This window comes from Carassius auratus, chromosome 47 (assembly GCF_003368295.1).
Source record: "Carassius auratus strain Wakin chromosome 47, ASM336829v1, whole genome shotgun sequence".
NCBI classification, from domain to species: Eukaryota; Metazoa; Chordata; class Actinopteri; order Cypriniformes; family Cyprinidae; genus Carassius; species Carassius auratus.
In genome coordinates this window covers 662,187-679,470 of record NC_039289.1, presented here as the reverse complement: position 1 = coordinate 679,470, position 17,284 = coordinate 662,187, and the positions used below count along the sequence as shown (strand labels likewise).

General features: G+C 37.2%; 1 protein-coding gene across 40 annotated transcripts in view; it reads right to left on the bottom strand.

The window, feature by feature from the left end:
* Nucleotides 1–17,284, bottom strand: part of ptprsa (protein tyrosine phosphatase receptor type Sa) — a 178,410-nt gene continuing 161,126 nt past the window's right edge. For all 40 annotated transcript variants that reach the window (XM_026235473.1, XM_026235471.1, XM_026235475.1 and 37 more), the window contains 9 exons: nucleotides 16,210–16,329; nucleotides 14,455–14,609; nucleotides 13,998–14,283; nucleotides 10,379–10,557; nucleotides 10,173–10,299; nucleotides 9,966–10,091; nucleotides 6,798–6,952; nucleotides 4,171–4,306; nucleotides 1–4,056 (listed from right to left, as the gene is read on the bottom strand). In XM_026235473.1, the coding sequence (XP_026091258.1) occupies nucleotides 3,988–4,056; nucleotides 4,171–4,306; nucleotides 6,798–6,952; nucleotides 9,966–10,091; nucleotides 10,173–10,299; nucleotides 10,379–10,557; nucleotides 13,998–14,283; nucleotides 14,455–14,609; nucleotides 16,210–16,329 (1,353 nt within the window). In that variant the 3' untranslated portion in view covers nucleotides 1–3,987. The remainder of the gene's footprint in view (nucleotides 4,057–4,170; nucleotides 4,307–6,797; nucleotides 6,953–9,965; nucleotides 10,092–10,172; nucleotides 10,300–10,378; nucleotides 10,558–13,997; nucleotides 14,284–14,454; nucleotides 14,610–16,209; nucleotides 16,330–17,284) is intronic.

The following is a 17,284-nucleotide window of genomic DNA, read 5'->3' as shown; positions in this document are numbered from 1 at the left end:
TTTTCAGACAACATTTCTTTAATACAAAGTCAACATATCTACATACACAGTGGTTTCAAACCAGTTATTGTGTTCGTCAGAAGTAACAGTTCGAAAGCGATAGCACTTGGCCTTCGTACAAAGATAAACTATTTTCACGTTTGGCTTTTTTCTTCGTTTTTGTTGGCCGTGGTTTTAATACGTTCACTTTAGTTTATTGTTTCTTCGTTGTTTGTAGACTAATCGAATCACACCTTTGGCTCCTGTTGTTGAACGTCCTTACGTTGAGGAGACCAACAGGACTTCAGAGAACTTTTACCGTCATAGTTTTCAGAGATCAGTCCAACAAGTCCAATCGCATGAGTGTCCTTTGCATTTTTTTTTTCCCTTCCAAGGAAAAGTTTGTTAGAAACACACAAAACTCCCAACAGTTTAAAAGGCAGCACTGGAATTTCCAGATTCCATGTTCTCTCGTACTTCGTCCCCTCAACGTAACAAACTAAATTATAAAAGTGAACTTAAAATGGTAGCTGTAAACATCTAGCAATGAACTACTAATTAAAAAAAGATGAAGTGCAGAAGCAGTTGTGAGAGACGTGTGTGTGTTTAAACTAGTGATGATGACTTGAAGCTAATCACCAAACGCGCAACCAATTCAAGGCAGTTCGCTCTTGCTGTTCATATGGCATTTTATAGGCACTGGGCATTTTATAAGTCCTTCTTGATCCCAATCTAACAACAGAGTCACTCAGAATTACAAAAAAAAAAAAAACACAAAATGATTACTGCTTTAGTTTCGGGATAGGTAAAAGCTCCTGAATCTCATAAAATATTTCCAATATATTGCTTTGTCCAATTTCACTCCAAAAAACAAAAACAAACAAACAAACAAACATTTATTCCCCCAACCATACAATATTACCATAGTTCCCCCAAAATTCAAATTTTAAAAAAATTCACATTACTATAATGTGAAAAACATAAAAATAATTGATTAAAAACAATTTGTTGCATGTGCAATAATTATAATCACCACTGAATAATGAGAAATACTGTGATTTTTGTGGTGAAAGTCTTTTAAAAATCTGTAAAATTAAGTTTTATTTACTTTATGCTTTTTGATTTTGGAGTAAAATCTGACAGACATGTATTAGGGATCTTACAAAAAATAAAAATAAAAGAGTGATGCACCAAATCTATTGGGAAAAAAAGCTGCGTGATTTCTCTCACCACTGGACTGCAGTGTGTGTTGGCTACGATAAGGGAAAAAAGTGAAGAGTTGGGGAAAAAATGAACAAATGGATCAGGAAAAAAGAAATGAAGTGAAGAGCGAGAGATAAACAGAGCTGTTAGCATGAGACAAAGCTTCTTTCAAAACTGTGCAGGGTTTCCATTAGCATAAACATTTTTTGTTGGTTATCTCAGTTTTGTTCAAAGACAGAAATATTCAGGGTCAAATTATACAAATACATATATATTTGTTTATTTACAGGCATTATATTCAGAATCATAGTTGATATCAACAAACGATTGAACATTCGGTGGTTTGAAAAGTAAAAAGACAAAATCAAATGTTTCAAAAAGCTTTCACAGATATGGGCTGTAACAAAATTATTTTTTAGTGTTTTTTTATTTTTAAGTAAAATTTGGAAAGTAGAGATGATTGCATTTAAATGTTTTTTTGTTGTTGTTCAATTCAGTATTTAGTAAACCAGTTGTACGTCTTTTATAAAAGTAATACTTCAGTTCATACTCGCACTATTGATGAACAACAACAGGATTGCAATCATTATCCAACCTTCATTATTGGGCAACAGGAAGTTAAAGCTCTCCCTGCAATGATTTATGGGAAATTTGTGTATTTTTCTAAAACAAAACCAAATAAAAAGTCAATTATGATTTCATACACACAGTTTTCATAATTTCATGGTGGTATAAAAATGAGCGCCCGCTTCAAAAACGAAAACAAAAATGGCTATTCATATGAAGATTTGGATACATCTTTATATTCTGCATTTAAATATACTATATGTGAGTGTGTATGTATACATTCCTGTCCCATTCGTCTATGTATACATGCACACAAACACATCTCACATTACATTTCTACAGTGAAAAAATAGAATGTCTTTTAACGTAAAATGAGCAAAATGAGCATAATTTTTCTTTCTAATAATACTAAAAAAAGAGTACAGTATCTTTGCTAAAAAAAAAAAAGCAAAACATTAAACCGAGAAATCAAATGTCTGTTAAGAAAATAATAGTCAAAATAATACAACAATAATGTATTTCATTTTTTTTCTCTATAATGTTACAAGAATAAGGCTTTTTGGAAATTAGATTACACACGGCTCCTTTCATTCTCTCACCAATCAGAACACTCCATGTTCAAGCATTCTCCAGTACAGCCAATCAGCTCTAACGGCGGAGTGCAGGCCCCTCCCCCTCATACGCATACGCATGAGTGTGTAAAACAGTCCCACCTACAACAACAGTTTCACAAGATAGTTGTACTGCAATTTCAGGGTGCAAACCTATGCCTGCTTCTTGCTTTTCATTAGCCAAAATCCATTGACGAAACACCTCAAAAACAACCAACAAATAAACGCAAGAAATCCCAAAGTAACCAGGAACGGGTCGTTGATGATGATAAAATACATGCTATTTCATCCTGGGCGACTGTTGAGGCATAAGGAAATGGATTGACTGGTGGGAGCAACACACGTAATCATGCTCTCGCACACTTGTGTCCATTGAATCAGACTCTCACGTACAGCATAATGGAGCAAAAGCAGCATGTTTGGTATCAAGAGAAAAACTAAAGCAAAAAAAAAACAATTGTAAGACAAAAAGTTGATTGAAATATGGGAAAGAACGTTGTTCACTGGGGACGTCAAAGAAAGATTTAGCCACGCATCCCCTATCCCGTGCGCCAAATACATGGATTACGTCAACGGAGAGACCAGTCAATGTATCGGATGTATTCAGCCAAAGAAACTCAAGACTTTCTTGATGGTTCCTTCTCATCCTAATCTCCAGCTGATGCAACATGTCATGCTCCCATTGGCTCTTGAGGATGGAAATGGAGCTACATTGCACCAAAGAAACTCAAGACTTTCTTTGCTGGATCCTCTGGTCCTAATGTCTAGTTGACATAACATTTCACGCTCCAATTGGCTCTCGAGAGGTGGAGGATAGGAGCTACATTGGCAGAAATGTTCACTAGCATGTCTTTGAAAGCACCAAAAAAGTTGTCCCCACTTCAAGAAACTGATGTGATTAGGTATTTGACGTGTCGACTTCTTGTTTGGCGACTTCAGTGGTTTCAAGAGGAGGGTTATGTTCTCAAGTGGATGAACATTTTGCCTTGAATTGCTTCTAAAGTGGCTCCCAATTTTTTCCCAAAAAGAGAGGCTTGGACCCAAGACGTGAGCAGCAAAAGAAGTCTTGTTTGTACTGTTGCACCAACTTCCCCATTGAAGACATCAGTGAAGTCCTCTACTAGACTGATACTTGTCCTTTCAATGAAAACGTTTCCATTTTAATAAACAAAAAAGGATTTTAAATGCCAATGAATCAGGTGCTCATAATCTATACTTTAATATGTGCACCTGTTGTATCTCACCAACTTTTCCTTCACGTCTTTTTGTAATATGTTCACAGAGTTAGTTTGAAACGAAACGATGTTTGTCCTCCATGTCAGAACACTTGAGGTAAGGTTAGTGGTCCGACACCCAGACACCTACAGCCAGAGCCAAAACGATTGGTTCCTCCTTCACGAGCTTGGGATGTAGAAGGGTTTGGGATTCATTTGCACTTCTCCAGTGTTGCTTGTCCAATTGGGGTTACGCACGAGGCATTTTGATTGGTTCCAAAAGATGATTATTCGAAAAAAATGGTAAGAATTGTGTATAGTTGTCATCGTTTCATGTTTTCAAGCAAGTTTTTTATGGCTCAGGAGGCTGTTGTGGGGAGGGGGGTTGTTGGTCGGGGGAAAAAAATGGCTTTTTACGTTGCATAGTGATCAAAACTTCCAAGGTACTCCAGAGCTGCTTGATAGCAAAACTGGTACTCGTCCTGTAAAGCAAACACAAAAGCATTAGCATAAGTGTTTGCTATTACTTGAGTTTGCCAAACGTCCAGCAATTAAACAAGACAATCTGCAGGAAATCAGAAGCTCTGGACTCTCACCTCTGTTTGCACCATTGCTGGCCGTTGTGTTCTCAGCATTTTGACCGTCTGGAAGATGTCCACCACCCCCTCGTAGCGCATCCTCTCCAGCACAATGCTTAGCGTGATGAAGACCCCAGTCCGGCCCACACCAGCACTGCATTGAGGAAAGCACAAGCTTGTGTTAAAAACACTCTCTGAAACCAAGAACTGATGATGGTACAGTAAAAAAAGTTTGGTTTGTGAGCCTCATTTTTCCTGCATGGTAGTAACATACATGAAATTAGGATGTGAAACACTAAGCAGTAATGTTGTTGCATCTTTCCTGAATCCATCCATTTTTTTTAAACCCATAAAGCAAGATATGTTTACTATATATCTGTATGAAATGTAATATCATTATACTGCTACATAGCATTCCTCCATTTGAAATTAGTATTTGAAACTAGTTATGGAAATAAGTATGTAGTGTTGTCACATGACCTCACCACACTGTAAGTTAACGTCTCAGAAATATATATATATTTTTATTATTCCATAAAAAAAAAAATATATATATATATATAATAACAATACAAAAATAAAATAATAAATGGTTTAAAATTAGATATAAAATGCCTAAATAAACGAAATAAAAAAAGTCCCCACTTAAATCCATTTATAATAAATACAATACACATAAAATAATGATAAAAGAACAATAAATAAATAATTAAACAAAATATAAATATGTAGACTTAAAAAGACTATAAAAATACTAAAATCAACAAAACAAATAAACAAATAAAATATTTAAGGAGCAATAAAAATAAGTATGTGAATATTTAAAAAAAATATAAAATGCCCTATGCTAAATCAGTCAATCAATCAATCAATCAATCAATCAGACTTTGGTATTAAACAAGTTTTAGTGGTCTAACAAATCATGTCTATTCATTTGTGGATGTTCAAGTGCATTGCATTCTGGGATACAGTATTCCACACAGTGTGCTCTTGCATGTTATGCACATTATACATAATGCATACTACACTATTTCAAAAACCCTTGCTAGTATACTACTCTGAATTCACCCAATAGCCATCTATTTAAACAGCAGCAGAACAAATCCCACTGGTTTAGTTTGGACAAACACGCGCGAGCGCTAAACTCGTCTCGTTGTGACAGCGCTTGAAATAGGAGGAGTCTTAAGTCTGATTTTTAAAGCTGGCTTCATAAGCTGCTTTAGCGCAGAGTGATTTCACCAAGCCAACAATAATTGATTTGACAACGGGATTATTTTCGGCTTTGCCTCCACTTGGCAAGATTGAAAGTGACAAACGGCTTGGGAAAGCAGCGAAGGACGGCCTCTGATTGGTTTAGATGCACAACCAATCACGACGCGCCGTTACAGTGATGTAACCTCGGCAGAAGAGTCGGGCAATCTAATGAAAAACTGCTTCAGAGTCTCACGACTGTCACTGTCAGGAAAACAAAACGCTTTTGACGTTTCTGTCCATCCATGCTGCCAGAACCCTACAGAAAGAAGGCTGAAGAAAAGAAAAGAAAAGAAAAGATGGAGAGAAGTGGTTGGGTTGGCAGCCGGTCGCAGACTAAAACCCAACGCTGGTTAAACAGACAGACTTTCAGATCTGACAGCCGTGAAGGATTAACACTTCCATTCAGTCGACGTAATCATGCAATTAATGACTGAACCATGTGGCTCTATTAGATATGAAATCTGGGGAGAGATGGATGGAGAGGAGAGGAATACGAGAGAAAGATTAAACCAGCACCAAAAAACCTCAAACCTCGTCAAAGACAAAAAGAACCACATTTAAAATCAATTATTAATTCATTTTCTGATGGAAAAACATTCATAAAACAAGACAAATTCACTTGGCAAGCACATTTGCATGTAATGATTTAAATTAATTTTAATATTTTTTTTATTTATATATCCTGCCAAAAATGTTATTTCTGTCATTTTCCAGTATGAATATCTTAAAATTCATAAATCAAATTATATTTACTTGACAATTTTAAGTGTTGTTTTCTGAAGGGTTAATTAAGTGTATTAACACAATAATAATTACTTGAAAAACTTTTTATATTTAATATATAATGAAAACAAGTAAATTGTAATTACAGTATTAAATACTAATATAACAATGTTAATATAGATAACAGAGTTAGTTTTTTTGAGTTTCGATGTTTTCTCGTTTTCCAGTACTATTCATAAACTGAATTAGTTGAGCAGAGAAATATTTAAGTGCTGTTTTCTGAAGAATTCATCAAAATGAAGTGAATTTAAGTTTAAAACAAGAATAAATATCTGCCAGTAGAGTCAGAAAAATAAACTTCATTTGAAGGAAAGGCAGGATTATTTAAACGTAACTTAATTTTGATACATTTGTCCGGGAAAAAATACTTAGTGTGTCATTTCTGCATCTCGATTTTAAAATGTTTCGATATTTTTACTGGAACACAAGATGATGCAATGCCTTCAAGATCCGAAAGGACCAAAACCAGAGACACGGCGCCACGTGAAGCAGAAGCTGAAGACGGAGAGACGGAGATAAAGATGGATGAGAGATAAAAGGAAAGGAAAGCAACTCTAGCCTTCTGTCGCTCCATAAACACACACGCTGGATAATAAATGTGTATTCACCTGCAGTGGACAGAAATGGGCCCGTCTTGTCCAAACTGCTCCTTAGTTTTATGCACCTGTCCGATGAAGTCAATGAATCCCTCTCCTGATTTGGGAACGCCCTGCTCCGGCCAGTCGGTGAACTGGAACTGCCGAACGGTCCTGGACTGGCCGTCCTGAGAGAAAAACACAAACACACATAAACGCCAGTCTCTTTGACTCCCACCATCATTGTGGTTTCACAGGACAGGGGCTGGACGGATGGCTTTATCCGAACGGACGCGGGATTTAAACATCTGCGGCCGAACTTTGAGGGAAATCAAGCGTCATCTCGAGGAGACGCTGCTAAACGGCTGATCGATGGTTTGGAGAAACCCTGACGGATGAGAGGAGAGGAGAAGAGAGCGGCGGCCGAAACGATCGAAGGGAAGCTCAGGCAGAACCAGACACCATTAAAGCTTTCACAGAAGAGGACGGAGATATTCAGAGTCTGAAGGATCAAACACAGTCTAACGCAAGGCTTTCTGGATCACACACCAACACTCGGACGCTTCCTCAAAAGTTATATATCCTCTGGCGGGGGTTATTTAAATTTTTGTGCTTTTGTAAAGAAAAGGATCGAACTATGTTTCTGTTGATCACATGAAACTTGACTATTACTTGGTTCATTTTATTTTAAGGATATTTACAAATTTGTTTAACGTTTAATAATTTGAAATATCAACATGTTAATAATTTTCAATAATTAATCAAATATTCAATTAGTATATTTACAATTATTTTTATTGTGTTTATATAAACAGTTATATACATTTTATTTTGATATTCAAAACTGTAATTAAAATTCTATATATATATATTTTTTTTAATTCATGTTTTTTTATATTACATTGTTTTGGGAGTATATATAATATTAAAATGATATTGAAAAAAATTAATAAAAGAATACACATACACACACTTTTTAAATTATAAATTAATAAATATAAGCAGGAACTCAAATTATAAGTAATATAAACCTGATATTAAATAAAATATCAATATTAATAAAAATACTATATAACAAATATTATATATTACAATAATTTTGTATTATAAAAATATATATTATTATTATATTAATTAATGATAAATATAATTTTTTACTACGCAACTTTACTTTGCATCAATATTTATTTGTATAAAAATTGGAATTCCAGTTTTAGTAAAAAAAAAAAAAAAAAAATATATATATATATATATATATATATATATATATATGTATATATATATATATATATATATATATATATATATATATATATATATATATATATATATATATTTATTAAAATGATACCAAAAATACAATTGGAATTGTACACACACTCTTTATATATAAGTTAATAAAACCAGGTTAACAAATGCCTTTTTATAAAAAATGTATAAAATATAATTTATTTATAGTATAATATTATTACTAATAGCATAGTAATATAATATAATATTATTAATAATTTAATGCTATATTTAATTATTATAATATTAATTAAAATAAATATTCTTGCTTTTGTACATTAAAACAAACACACACACACACTATACAGTAACTTTGCAACAACAGCATTAGGCAAAATGATGGTTCTTTTGATTGACACCTATAAGTAATTTCAGAAAAAATACATAAACAGCAACATATAAACTGAATATCGTCTACATAAATCATCTTGAAAAGAGTCTTGCGCTGTGTCTTTATTCTTCTCCGTTTGATTAACTGCAACAAGCAGTGTGTTTCTGCTCCGACATGAGAAGGGTGAAAGAAAACGAGGCGTAAAAGAGCCCGGACCGAATGGTGAGCACACCCTACAGGCCGAGCAATGTGTGTCCAATCGTGTGATTAAGTACGTGACGTCCCATCATGCCTCAGTCCAGGCCCCGCCTCCTCCAGTCGGCTCTGATTAAAGCTCTCTTTGATTCTCACTGCAGTCTGATTACTGGAGAGCCTGCCTGGATGATTCAATCACAATTAAAGTGCTCGGCTGGAGTGATGCTCGTTTGGTCTTGGGTCTGTCCGCTCAGAGTGTTTCGAGTCATTAAATAAGCGGTTCTTCCAGCAGTCGCTCGCTTGATGGGATATTCAGCCATTTCTGAAGAAAGACCTACCGCTGAGACTCATGGGAAGCAAGAATTTAAGGCATCTAACAGTATTTTGGCTCAGAATGGATAGAGAACTTGAAATTGATATAATCTGCTTCCGAAAACAATGATGTGGTATTATCTTGTTTTTATGGCATGATTTACATCAATATTTATTTGTACATATTAGTTAGAAATTATAAATACTAAATATTATTAATACTAAAATTATGCTTAAAACTATAATACAAATAAAACAATTATATAATGTAAAAATGCAAATAATAAAAATACAGACATCTTAGATTTATATTTTAATAAATAAATAAATAATAATATACCATAGCATTACCATGTTTTTAATGCAGGATGTACATTATAAAATATATATATATATATATATAAATAAAAAACCCAAAATATAATTAAAATTATAATACAAATAAAATATAAAGAATATATTATTGCTAATTGCAGTAAACAATAAACATTTTTATTTAATTTATATATAAAATACATTTAATATAAATAATATATAAATTAAAAATAATATTATTAGTATCATTATTACTGTATTTAATACATAATTTACTGTTTATTAGATATAATTCATGATAATACCATGACACTCTTTGCAGTAAAATGGTATATACATGGTAATCATGAACATACCATGGTATTACCATATTTTCCCCTCATGATTTCAAGAAAACATGACATTCTTTGAAAAGTCTTGGAGTACTATGGTATGTAAATATAGTAATATTTAACATCACAATGTCAAAGTACCACAGTATTAGATTATTTCATACGTGGTACCATGATAACACTTTGGTTTTTGGACATGTACCATATTAATGCCACAATACTCTTGGAAATACCTTGGCGATATAATGGCTTTTAAATGGTACTTCCAAGAATATCACCGTAAATGTCCAAACTAACATAAGAAAACCATGATATTCTCTGAAGTACCCCAAAATACCATGTAAATAATTCAGGAAATGTATATGAAAGCAGTAATCGTTCAGAACCATTCGGCACGATATGTTTTTATTGTATTCCAGGACTCACCCGAGCATCGGTCACTTTAAACTCTCTGAGGATGTACTGAGGCATGTTGTACTCCGCCATCGGATCCACCACAAAGTACTGATATCTAGCGGAGCGCTCCGCCGGCCAGTACTGGTGGCACTTCTCCTGCAAAAACAAACGGAAACATGATTAAATCACGTGTTCTGGAGCCTAAAAACCAATTGTCTTAAAGAGAGAGACACTCACTCGTCCCATCTCCCTCAGTTTGGTCAGCATCACCACGATGGTGGAGTTGTTCTCCCACAACATCCTCCAGAAGTCTTCAGTGGTCTCCGCTAATGGGCCTTGTGTGGCTATATAAGCCTTCTGTTGTCTACAGGAAAGAGAAAGTGAGTTCCTGTGAATTAAGGTGCTCTGAATTGCTTTCCCACTGTAGATCACTGTTGCAGTACCTGTATCCGTCAATGAAGCTAGAGTTGATATAGTCGGATCCTTCCAGCCCTCTGATTGGCTGCAAGCACACTCGAGTGCTCTCATACGGCATGATGTTTACCAGCCGGTTTTTAAATTTGTTGCATGGCAGATTGGCACTTATGAATCTGGATGTGTGGGCTTTGGAGTTCGCCAAACGCTGTGGGAAGAGAAAGACAACTGATCAAGTCATTTACATTTACAGCTTAAATACATTTACATTTAGTCATTTTGCAGATGCTTTTATCCAAAGCGACTTACGATTGGGGGATACATAAAGCGATTCTTCTTAAAGAAGCAAACAGACACAGGAAGTGCTTGTAATACCAATTTGCTTGAAAACCGTAAGGGATTCAGCATTCCGGATAGGGGTGGGAAGATCAATCCACCAGCCAGGAACGGTGAAGGAGAATGTTCTGGAAAGTGATTTTGAGCCTCTTTGTGACGGTACCATGAGGCGTTGCTTACTAGCGTATCTCAAACTTCTGGAGGGGATGTAGATTTGTAATAGTGAGTGGAAGTAGGTGGGTGCTGAGCCTGTGGCTGTTCTATAAACAAGCATTAATGTCTTGAACTTGATGCGAGCCACAACCGGTAGCCAGTGCAAGGAGATAAAGAGAGGGGTAACATGGGCTCTTTTGGGTTCGTTGAAGACCAGTCGTCCCACTGCATTATGAATCATTTGTAGAGGTTTGATTGTGCTTGATGGAAGTCCAGCCAAACTAGAATACAGCTTACTTCCAACACTGTTAAGGATATTTAGGCTTGAAGGACATTACTTGCTGCATGGGAGTCGTTTAACCATTCTGACCTTTTATTTTTGGTTTAATGCCTCTATTTTTCTCAGTGTCAGACTGTTTATAAATGGGCGAGACTGGGTGACCCAGTTTACTTGTGCTCGCAGGAAACCTGTCAATGCTCGTTGCCGTTATAATTACCAAAACTCCCATTTTTTTGTCCATCAGGTGGCACGAAACCCAGCTCCGATAAAACTGAAAAGTCATGCAACTTTGGAGGCAATTGGCAAAATGGGTCACTGTTGCTTTTAGGATGCTGCTTTGTATTCATACTCTGACTGGACACCACCGTTTTGTACGTGCTCATACACCTCGTACACATGTCTCATGATCCAAATTAGAGCTTGTAACCATCAATTAACATCAACCGAGCCACAGTACCCGCAATTCTTCTCCGTTTTCTAGGTCAGTTGTCTGGAAGCATTGTCTCCTTTTAACTGGACGAGCCTGGCACATCTAGAAACTGTGCCGCAGTCTCTCTCTCTCTCTCTTCTGTTCTGCCAGGTAATGCCTTTGCCCGGTAATAAATCCATTCAGTTCCTGCTCCAGGCCTAGTCTTTTCTACCCTTTCTTTCAGAAGCAGCCACTGGCTGTTTGTCTTTCCTTTGAGTCTTTGAGTAGCTTTCAAAGAAGGACCTGGAAGGGCATGAGGCATTCCGGTGGGAAGTGCCAGCTATGAACCGAGCTGTTGAAATAATAAGGATGCGTCCACACACACACACACACACATTTTAGCTAGTTTGGTTGGGGCGGGTAGAGTTTAAAAGAGGTTTAAACATGGTTTGGTTTGTGTGCACCTTATTAGCGCAACCACTCTCATCGTGTTGGGAAATATTCTATCCCCCATGCTAACCATATAAATATGACAAATAAAAGTCATAAATTATAGTATATTTTACTATGGAGTATATTTGAGTATATTTAGTATTTTGGAGTATATTTTAAAAAGTGACGTGTAGCCAAGTATACTGCTGATTTTCCAGCCTAGCACAACTCTAACCGTCTTATCATTCCTTTAGTTGATTAGCCTGAAAACCTAGCATGTTGTTATTTGATTTTCTGGCTAGAATGGCATACCTCTACTCAATTACCTTGCTACATTGACGGGCTACCCAGGAGGAACAATTTCTGACCAATTTGCAAACCAATTCAGACATTTTGCGAAATAGTTTGATCTCTTTAGAAGAACTCATTCATTAATGAATTGGACATTAGCTAGCTAGCTGTGTTTTGGCAACACTAGATGCACAACTTGATAGCACATTTCGCAATACTACCCTTACGAAAAAGTTAATTTTACTAAGTATAATTAAGTAAATTTCAAGTATATTTTTAAGTATACATTATGTAGCAAGAAAACAAATATCAGTTTTCTAGTAGTTACTTGTAAGTGTACTGTTTTAATACTCCTTGGGACTAAATTGGCCCACTTTCTAGAATATAAAAGAATACTTTTAAGTATAACAGTAGTAAGCTTTGAGTACACTACTAGTTTACCTCCATGTTTGTAGTTTGTACTGCAATTATACTAAAAGTGAACTTATATGTACTGTATACTGATAGTTTACTAATTAAATACTTTGCAAACTTTGAAGTATAGTCTCAGTAAACTACTAGTCTATTAGTTTTATACTGCAAGTATACTCATACGTTTTCTTTAAGTGAACTTTACATCATACTTTAAGTATACTGCTATGTCCCTATTTAGGTTTTAATGTGTATATATTTTGTTATATGAATATCTGAAAATACAAAACATCCAAAGAAAGAACAGGGTATCTGCTTGTAAAAAAAAAACATTTATTCTAGCTTAATGCATACTTTTTTAAACACTTTAATGTGTTTCATAGAAAATAAAGAAATACAATTTTGAACAAAAAGCTGAAAAAAAGACTATGAATTAGCTTCAGAATAATAATCAAAACGTAGATGGAGTCGATCAACACCCCAAAGTTTGACTGTAATTATTACTCTTCATCGGTCGACATTTTATTCCATATCGTTAACATTTTGATGCTATTTCATGTCAGATGATCATATTAGATTACATGTGCTAGTATCCATTGTTTCTTTTTTCTTCTTCACTTGTGTTATTTTGGGAATTCTGTGCAGAAGATGTGTACTAGCGCCCTCTACTGTATAACAATAAAAACACAGATTCTAGGAAAAGCTTATACATAAGTATATGTCAGTATACTTAAATGTCATTTTTAAGTATATTTATGATAATTACATAAAGCCCATTTCTGAGAAATACATAAAAAGTAAACTAAAAGCATTCTTTCCTATTTTTAGTTTTAAAGAAGTATACTAATAGCAAACTTCTTTTTCGTAAGGGTACTCATACTACGATTTTCAAAAATAGAAATGCTACCACCTTGCTACTGGGACCCATCGTTAAACTAATTGGTTTGCCACCTCACTAATGCTCCAAATGCTTCTCCCTGAGCTTGTGAGGATTACTTCATTCAAGGGTGAAGAAAAAGCCTGAAAGAGCTAAAGAACTGGAAAGAAGGAAAACCTTTAAAGGCATTGGAGGCCAGAAACCTGCAGGGATGGTTTTGGTTGCCAAATGGAACCCAAAATCCCTGTCTGCTCATTAGTGAACACATCGCTTCTCCTCAACATCCGTCTTCGGGTGTTAATTCACCCTTTCCACAATCCCTCTCTGGCTGTCAACAATCCTTGGTTGTCTCGGTCACAACTAGAGCTGGAGTTTTACATCTGTATCCACAATAACAAAAGCGATGTCGATTGTAACTAGCTTGATTATCTTCCTACTTTTCATATGTCTTGTGGTTACCTTAAACTCCAGCTCCATGCCGCTGACGTGCTCTCCGGTCTCCACCTGAGCCAACTTCTGGATATAGGAGAAGAGACTACGAGCTGCCACCTCCGTGTTCCCGCAGGCAACGGCCTCCAGGAGGGCATCGTGGATGAAGCTGTACTGGTCTTCCGTCTGCACCATATAGTTCCTCTGGGAGCGCATAAGGGTCACGTGACCATAGATGTCCACCGTCTTCTCATGCTTGATGCGCTCTAGCATGGCGTCAATCACGATAAAGCAGCCTGTGCGGCCCACGCCAGCACTGAAAACACAGAGTATGGGATGAAAGTTGCAGGAAAGTTGGCTTTCATTACCAAGAACCAAAGGCCAACTTTAGGGAACGACGCCAAACTTGACTGCAACTTTGATCAAGGACACTTCCTGACCAGTTTCTGGCTTCGAGAGCCCTGACAAGTAGGAACAGGGTTCAGACCTGCAATGGGCGATGATGGGGCCGGCGTCCGGTGGATTGCAGGTCTTCACCCTTCTGAGAAAGGCCAGGAATGGAGTGGGGTACTCGGGAACGCCGTGGTCTGGCCATGCGGTGAACTGGAACTGTCGAACCTCTCGCTTTTCACTGGAACCATTCTGAAAGAGAAAACAAGTGCTGTGACGCCAAGTTGATTGAATGCACAGAAATAAATCTTACCAGTAATGTGGCGATAAATCTAGCCATAGTTCTATCAATGCACAATTTAATTGTGTCAGCATGAGTTCATGCCAGTGTCATAAGCATACTATGATATACACATTCTGCAATCACCAAAATGTCTTCTACAGTGTATTTTAACAAAACAAGGGAGCCAGAAACATCTGCCGCAAAGAAGATTTCATTAAGAAGAGGGAGAGACATCAGTAGACCCACTAGTTCTAGCTGTTAGCCTTTATTTCTCATTCTGGATGTCTTTAAAGGAAGGTTTTGCATTTCAATGTCGCTGCTGTTCCAACAGAGGCTCCCTTTGAATAAATGAATAAATAAACTATGTAATTAAGAGCAAACTGGCCCAGTTTGGCCAAATACTTCACCCCAAACCCCCACCCCGGCTGTTTTCTGCAGGCTGTTTCTCTGCAGTGGATGGGCTTGTGCAGGATTGTTTTTAAGAATTCATGACTCTGGGTTTACTGTGTGTGCGACTGCAGGATATGTGCACACATAAATACACCTTACAGTTTCTGCAAGTATGTGTGTAAGGGTAGTAAGCAAACTCTTGACTTTTCAGTCCAGTAATGCAAGACAACTTTGGTGCCACAAAAACACCTCAACAGTATTTGAAGATAGACATTAAGTAAAAAAAACCAACAACAAAAAACTATTTAATTACATCTGTTCTAGACTGTGGTTAATTGCTCATTCATAGCTCAGAAGATTTCTTCTGAAACTAAAGGATTACTGGGACAAATCTGAGAAGATCCAATTACTTTCTGTGCTGTCTTGGAGAATCAATTGAGATATAGAAGAGATCTCATTTATCTGTCCTAGCACGCCATAAGCATGCTCTTCATGCTTGGTACTTTAATCAATGCTTCTGTTCATGTCTTACGGGTGTCCTTCGCTACAGTAAAAGCTCAATCCATTTTAATTCACGTTACGGTCTGACCGTGCAACTGGCTGACCCCTTTCTATCGCTCCCAACCACTTCATGTTTACTTGACCGCTGCGCCGTCTGGGATGCCAATTTTGCTCTGGCCACTTAGCTAAGTGCCTCTCTTTGGCAGGCGTAGCATTAAAAGATGATGGATGTGGAATGAGGAGATTATAAAAAATGCGTGTGTTGATGTACGCAGCCGAGATGAGAATGCTGGGAACGTTTCGGAAAAACGTTTCTGTTTGCAATCATCCAAGTTGCATATGTCTATCGAAGCCCGAAAGCAAAACTATGTAATGTGTCTGCTCTAAGGTCCAGAGGGAAATAAGAGGCCCATACACAACGTAAAACTCTTTAAAACGTCTAAAGCAAAGTGTTCCTAGGTAAGTGAGCACATATTATCTAGGAAATGCCTTTTTTGTAGACTGGGGTGTCCAATCCTGCATCTGTAGGGTTAAGGTCCAATAAATGTTCCCTGGAAGTTTCTAACAATCCTGAAGACCCCGATTAGGTGGATATTGGCTCTTTGGGAGCAATATTTGGCACCCATACTGTGACTGAATTGGTTTGCATGCTACTTCGGTGGACACAAACAGTCTTACCTTGTGTAGAGAGAAGGTGCGCACACAGAAAGTGGCGAGTTCGATGGTGTCCAGGAGCGTCACTTGGATCATACCGTAGGTCTCCGTCCCTCTACTTGGCCAGTACTGGTCACACTTTATCTGCAGAGGGTGAGGTAACGTTAACATACCTTATGTCTTCTTTGGAGGTCATTGACTTTGATTTACACAGACATCTCTATGCAAATGGAGGAATTACAGTGCTATTGAACTAAATCCCACCAAGATTGGATCTAATAATCATCTGGGAGCTCCCTAAAGCCTAAATTCAAAAGACACTAAATTACTTTGGATTCTCCAAAATGAGAAGCAAGACTTGTCACAGTCACAAATAACGACTCAGTCCTGGGGGTCCACACCTGCAATCTCAAACCCTTCCCATCTACCCGCCTCACATCAATACCCAGGCATAATGTTTTTCTTCCCTGCTCCGACACCTGGCACATTGACAGACCCCTGGCCTGCTCCGAAGATGCACTCAACACGGAGCATGGCGAGCAGTCGGGCGGCCCTCAGTGCCCTGATGCGATGTGACAGCTCGCTGCTTCAGAAATGTGCAGGTTAAATGTGTTCTTTGCGCTTATGCTGCAGATTGAACGGCTCACTCTGATCGCATCTGACAGAGCTCTAACACACCATGTGGCGCCCGCTAAGATGGTGAAAGAGAGTGAGAGGGGGTGTCCTGAGATATCGATGGAGTCTGCTGAGCCTGACAGGCTTCTAGACGCCACAGCTGAGGGATGACGGATTCTCAACTTCCTCTTTCTCTCTCATTTTTCTCTTTTTGTGTTAAACGGGCCGAACTGCCCCCAATAGAGCCGAGAGATGATTTCCAGTTGTTATCGGAAAGTCCCATTTCCTCCATCCCTTTTGTTCACCCACTCAACCGCCAATGGCATTCCAACTGGAATAATGCTAATTTGTTCAGTATGAAGAGTTTTTTTTAACAAGGCTAAAAGGGACGACCTATTATCTTCTTAGGGACTATTAGCTCCCTTCCACAACCTAGTGAGCTGCCTAGCTACCCAGGTTGTTTCAAAATGTAAGATTTCTTTTA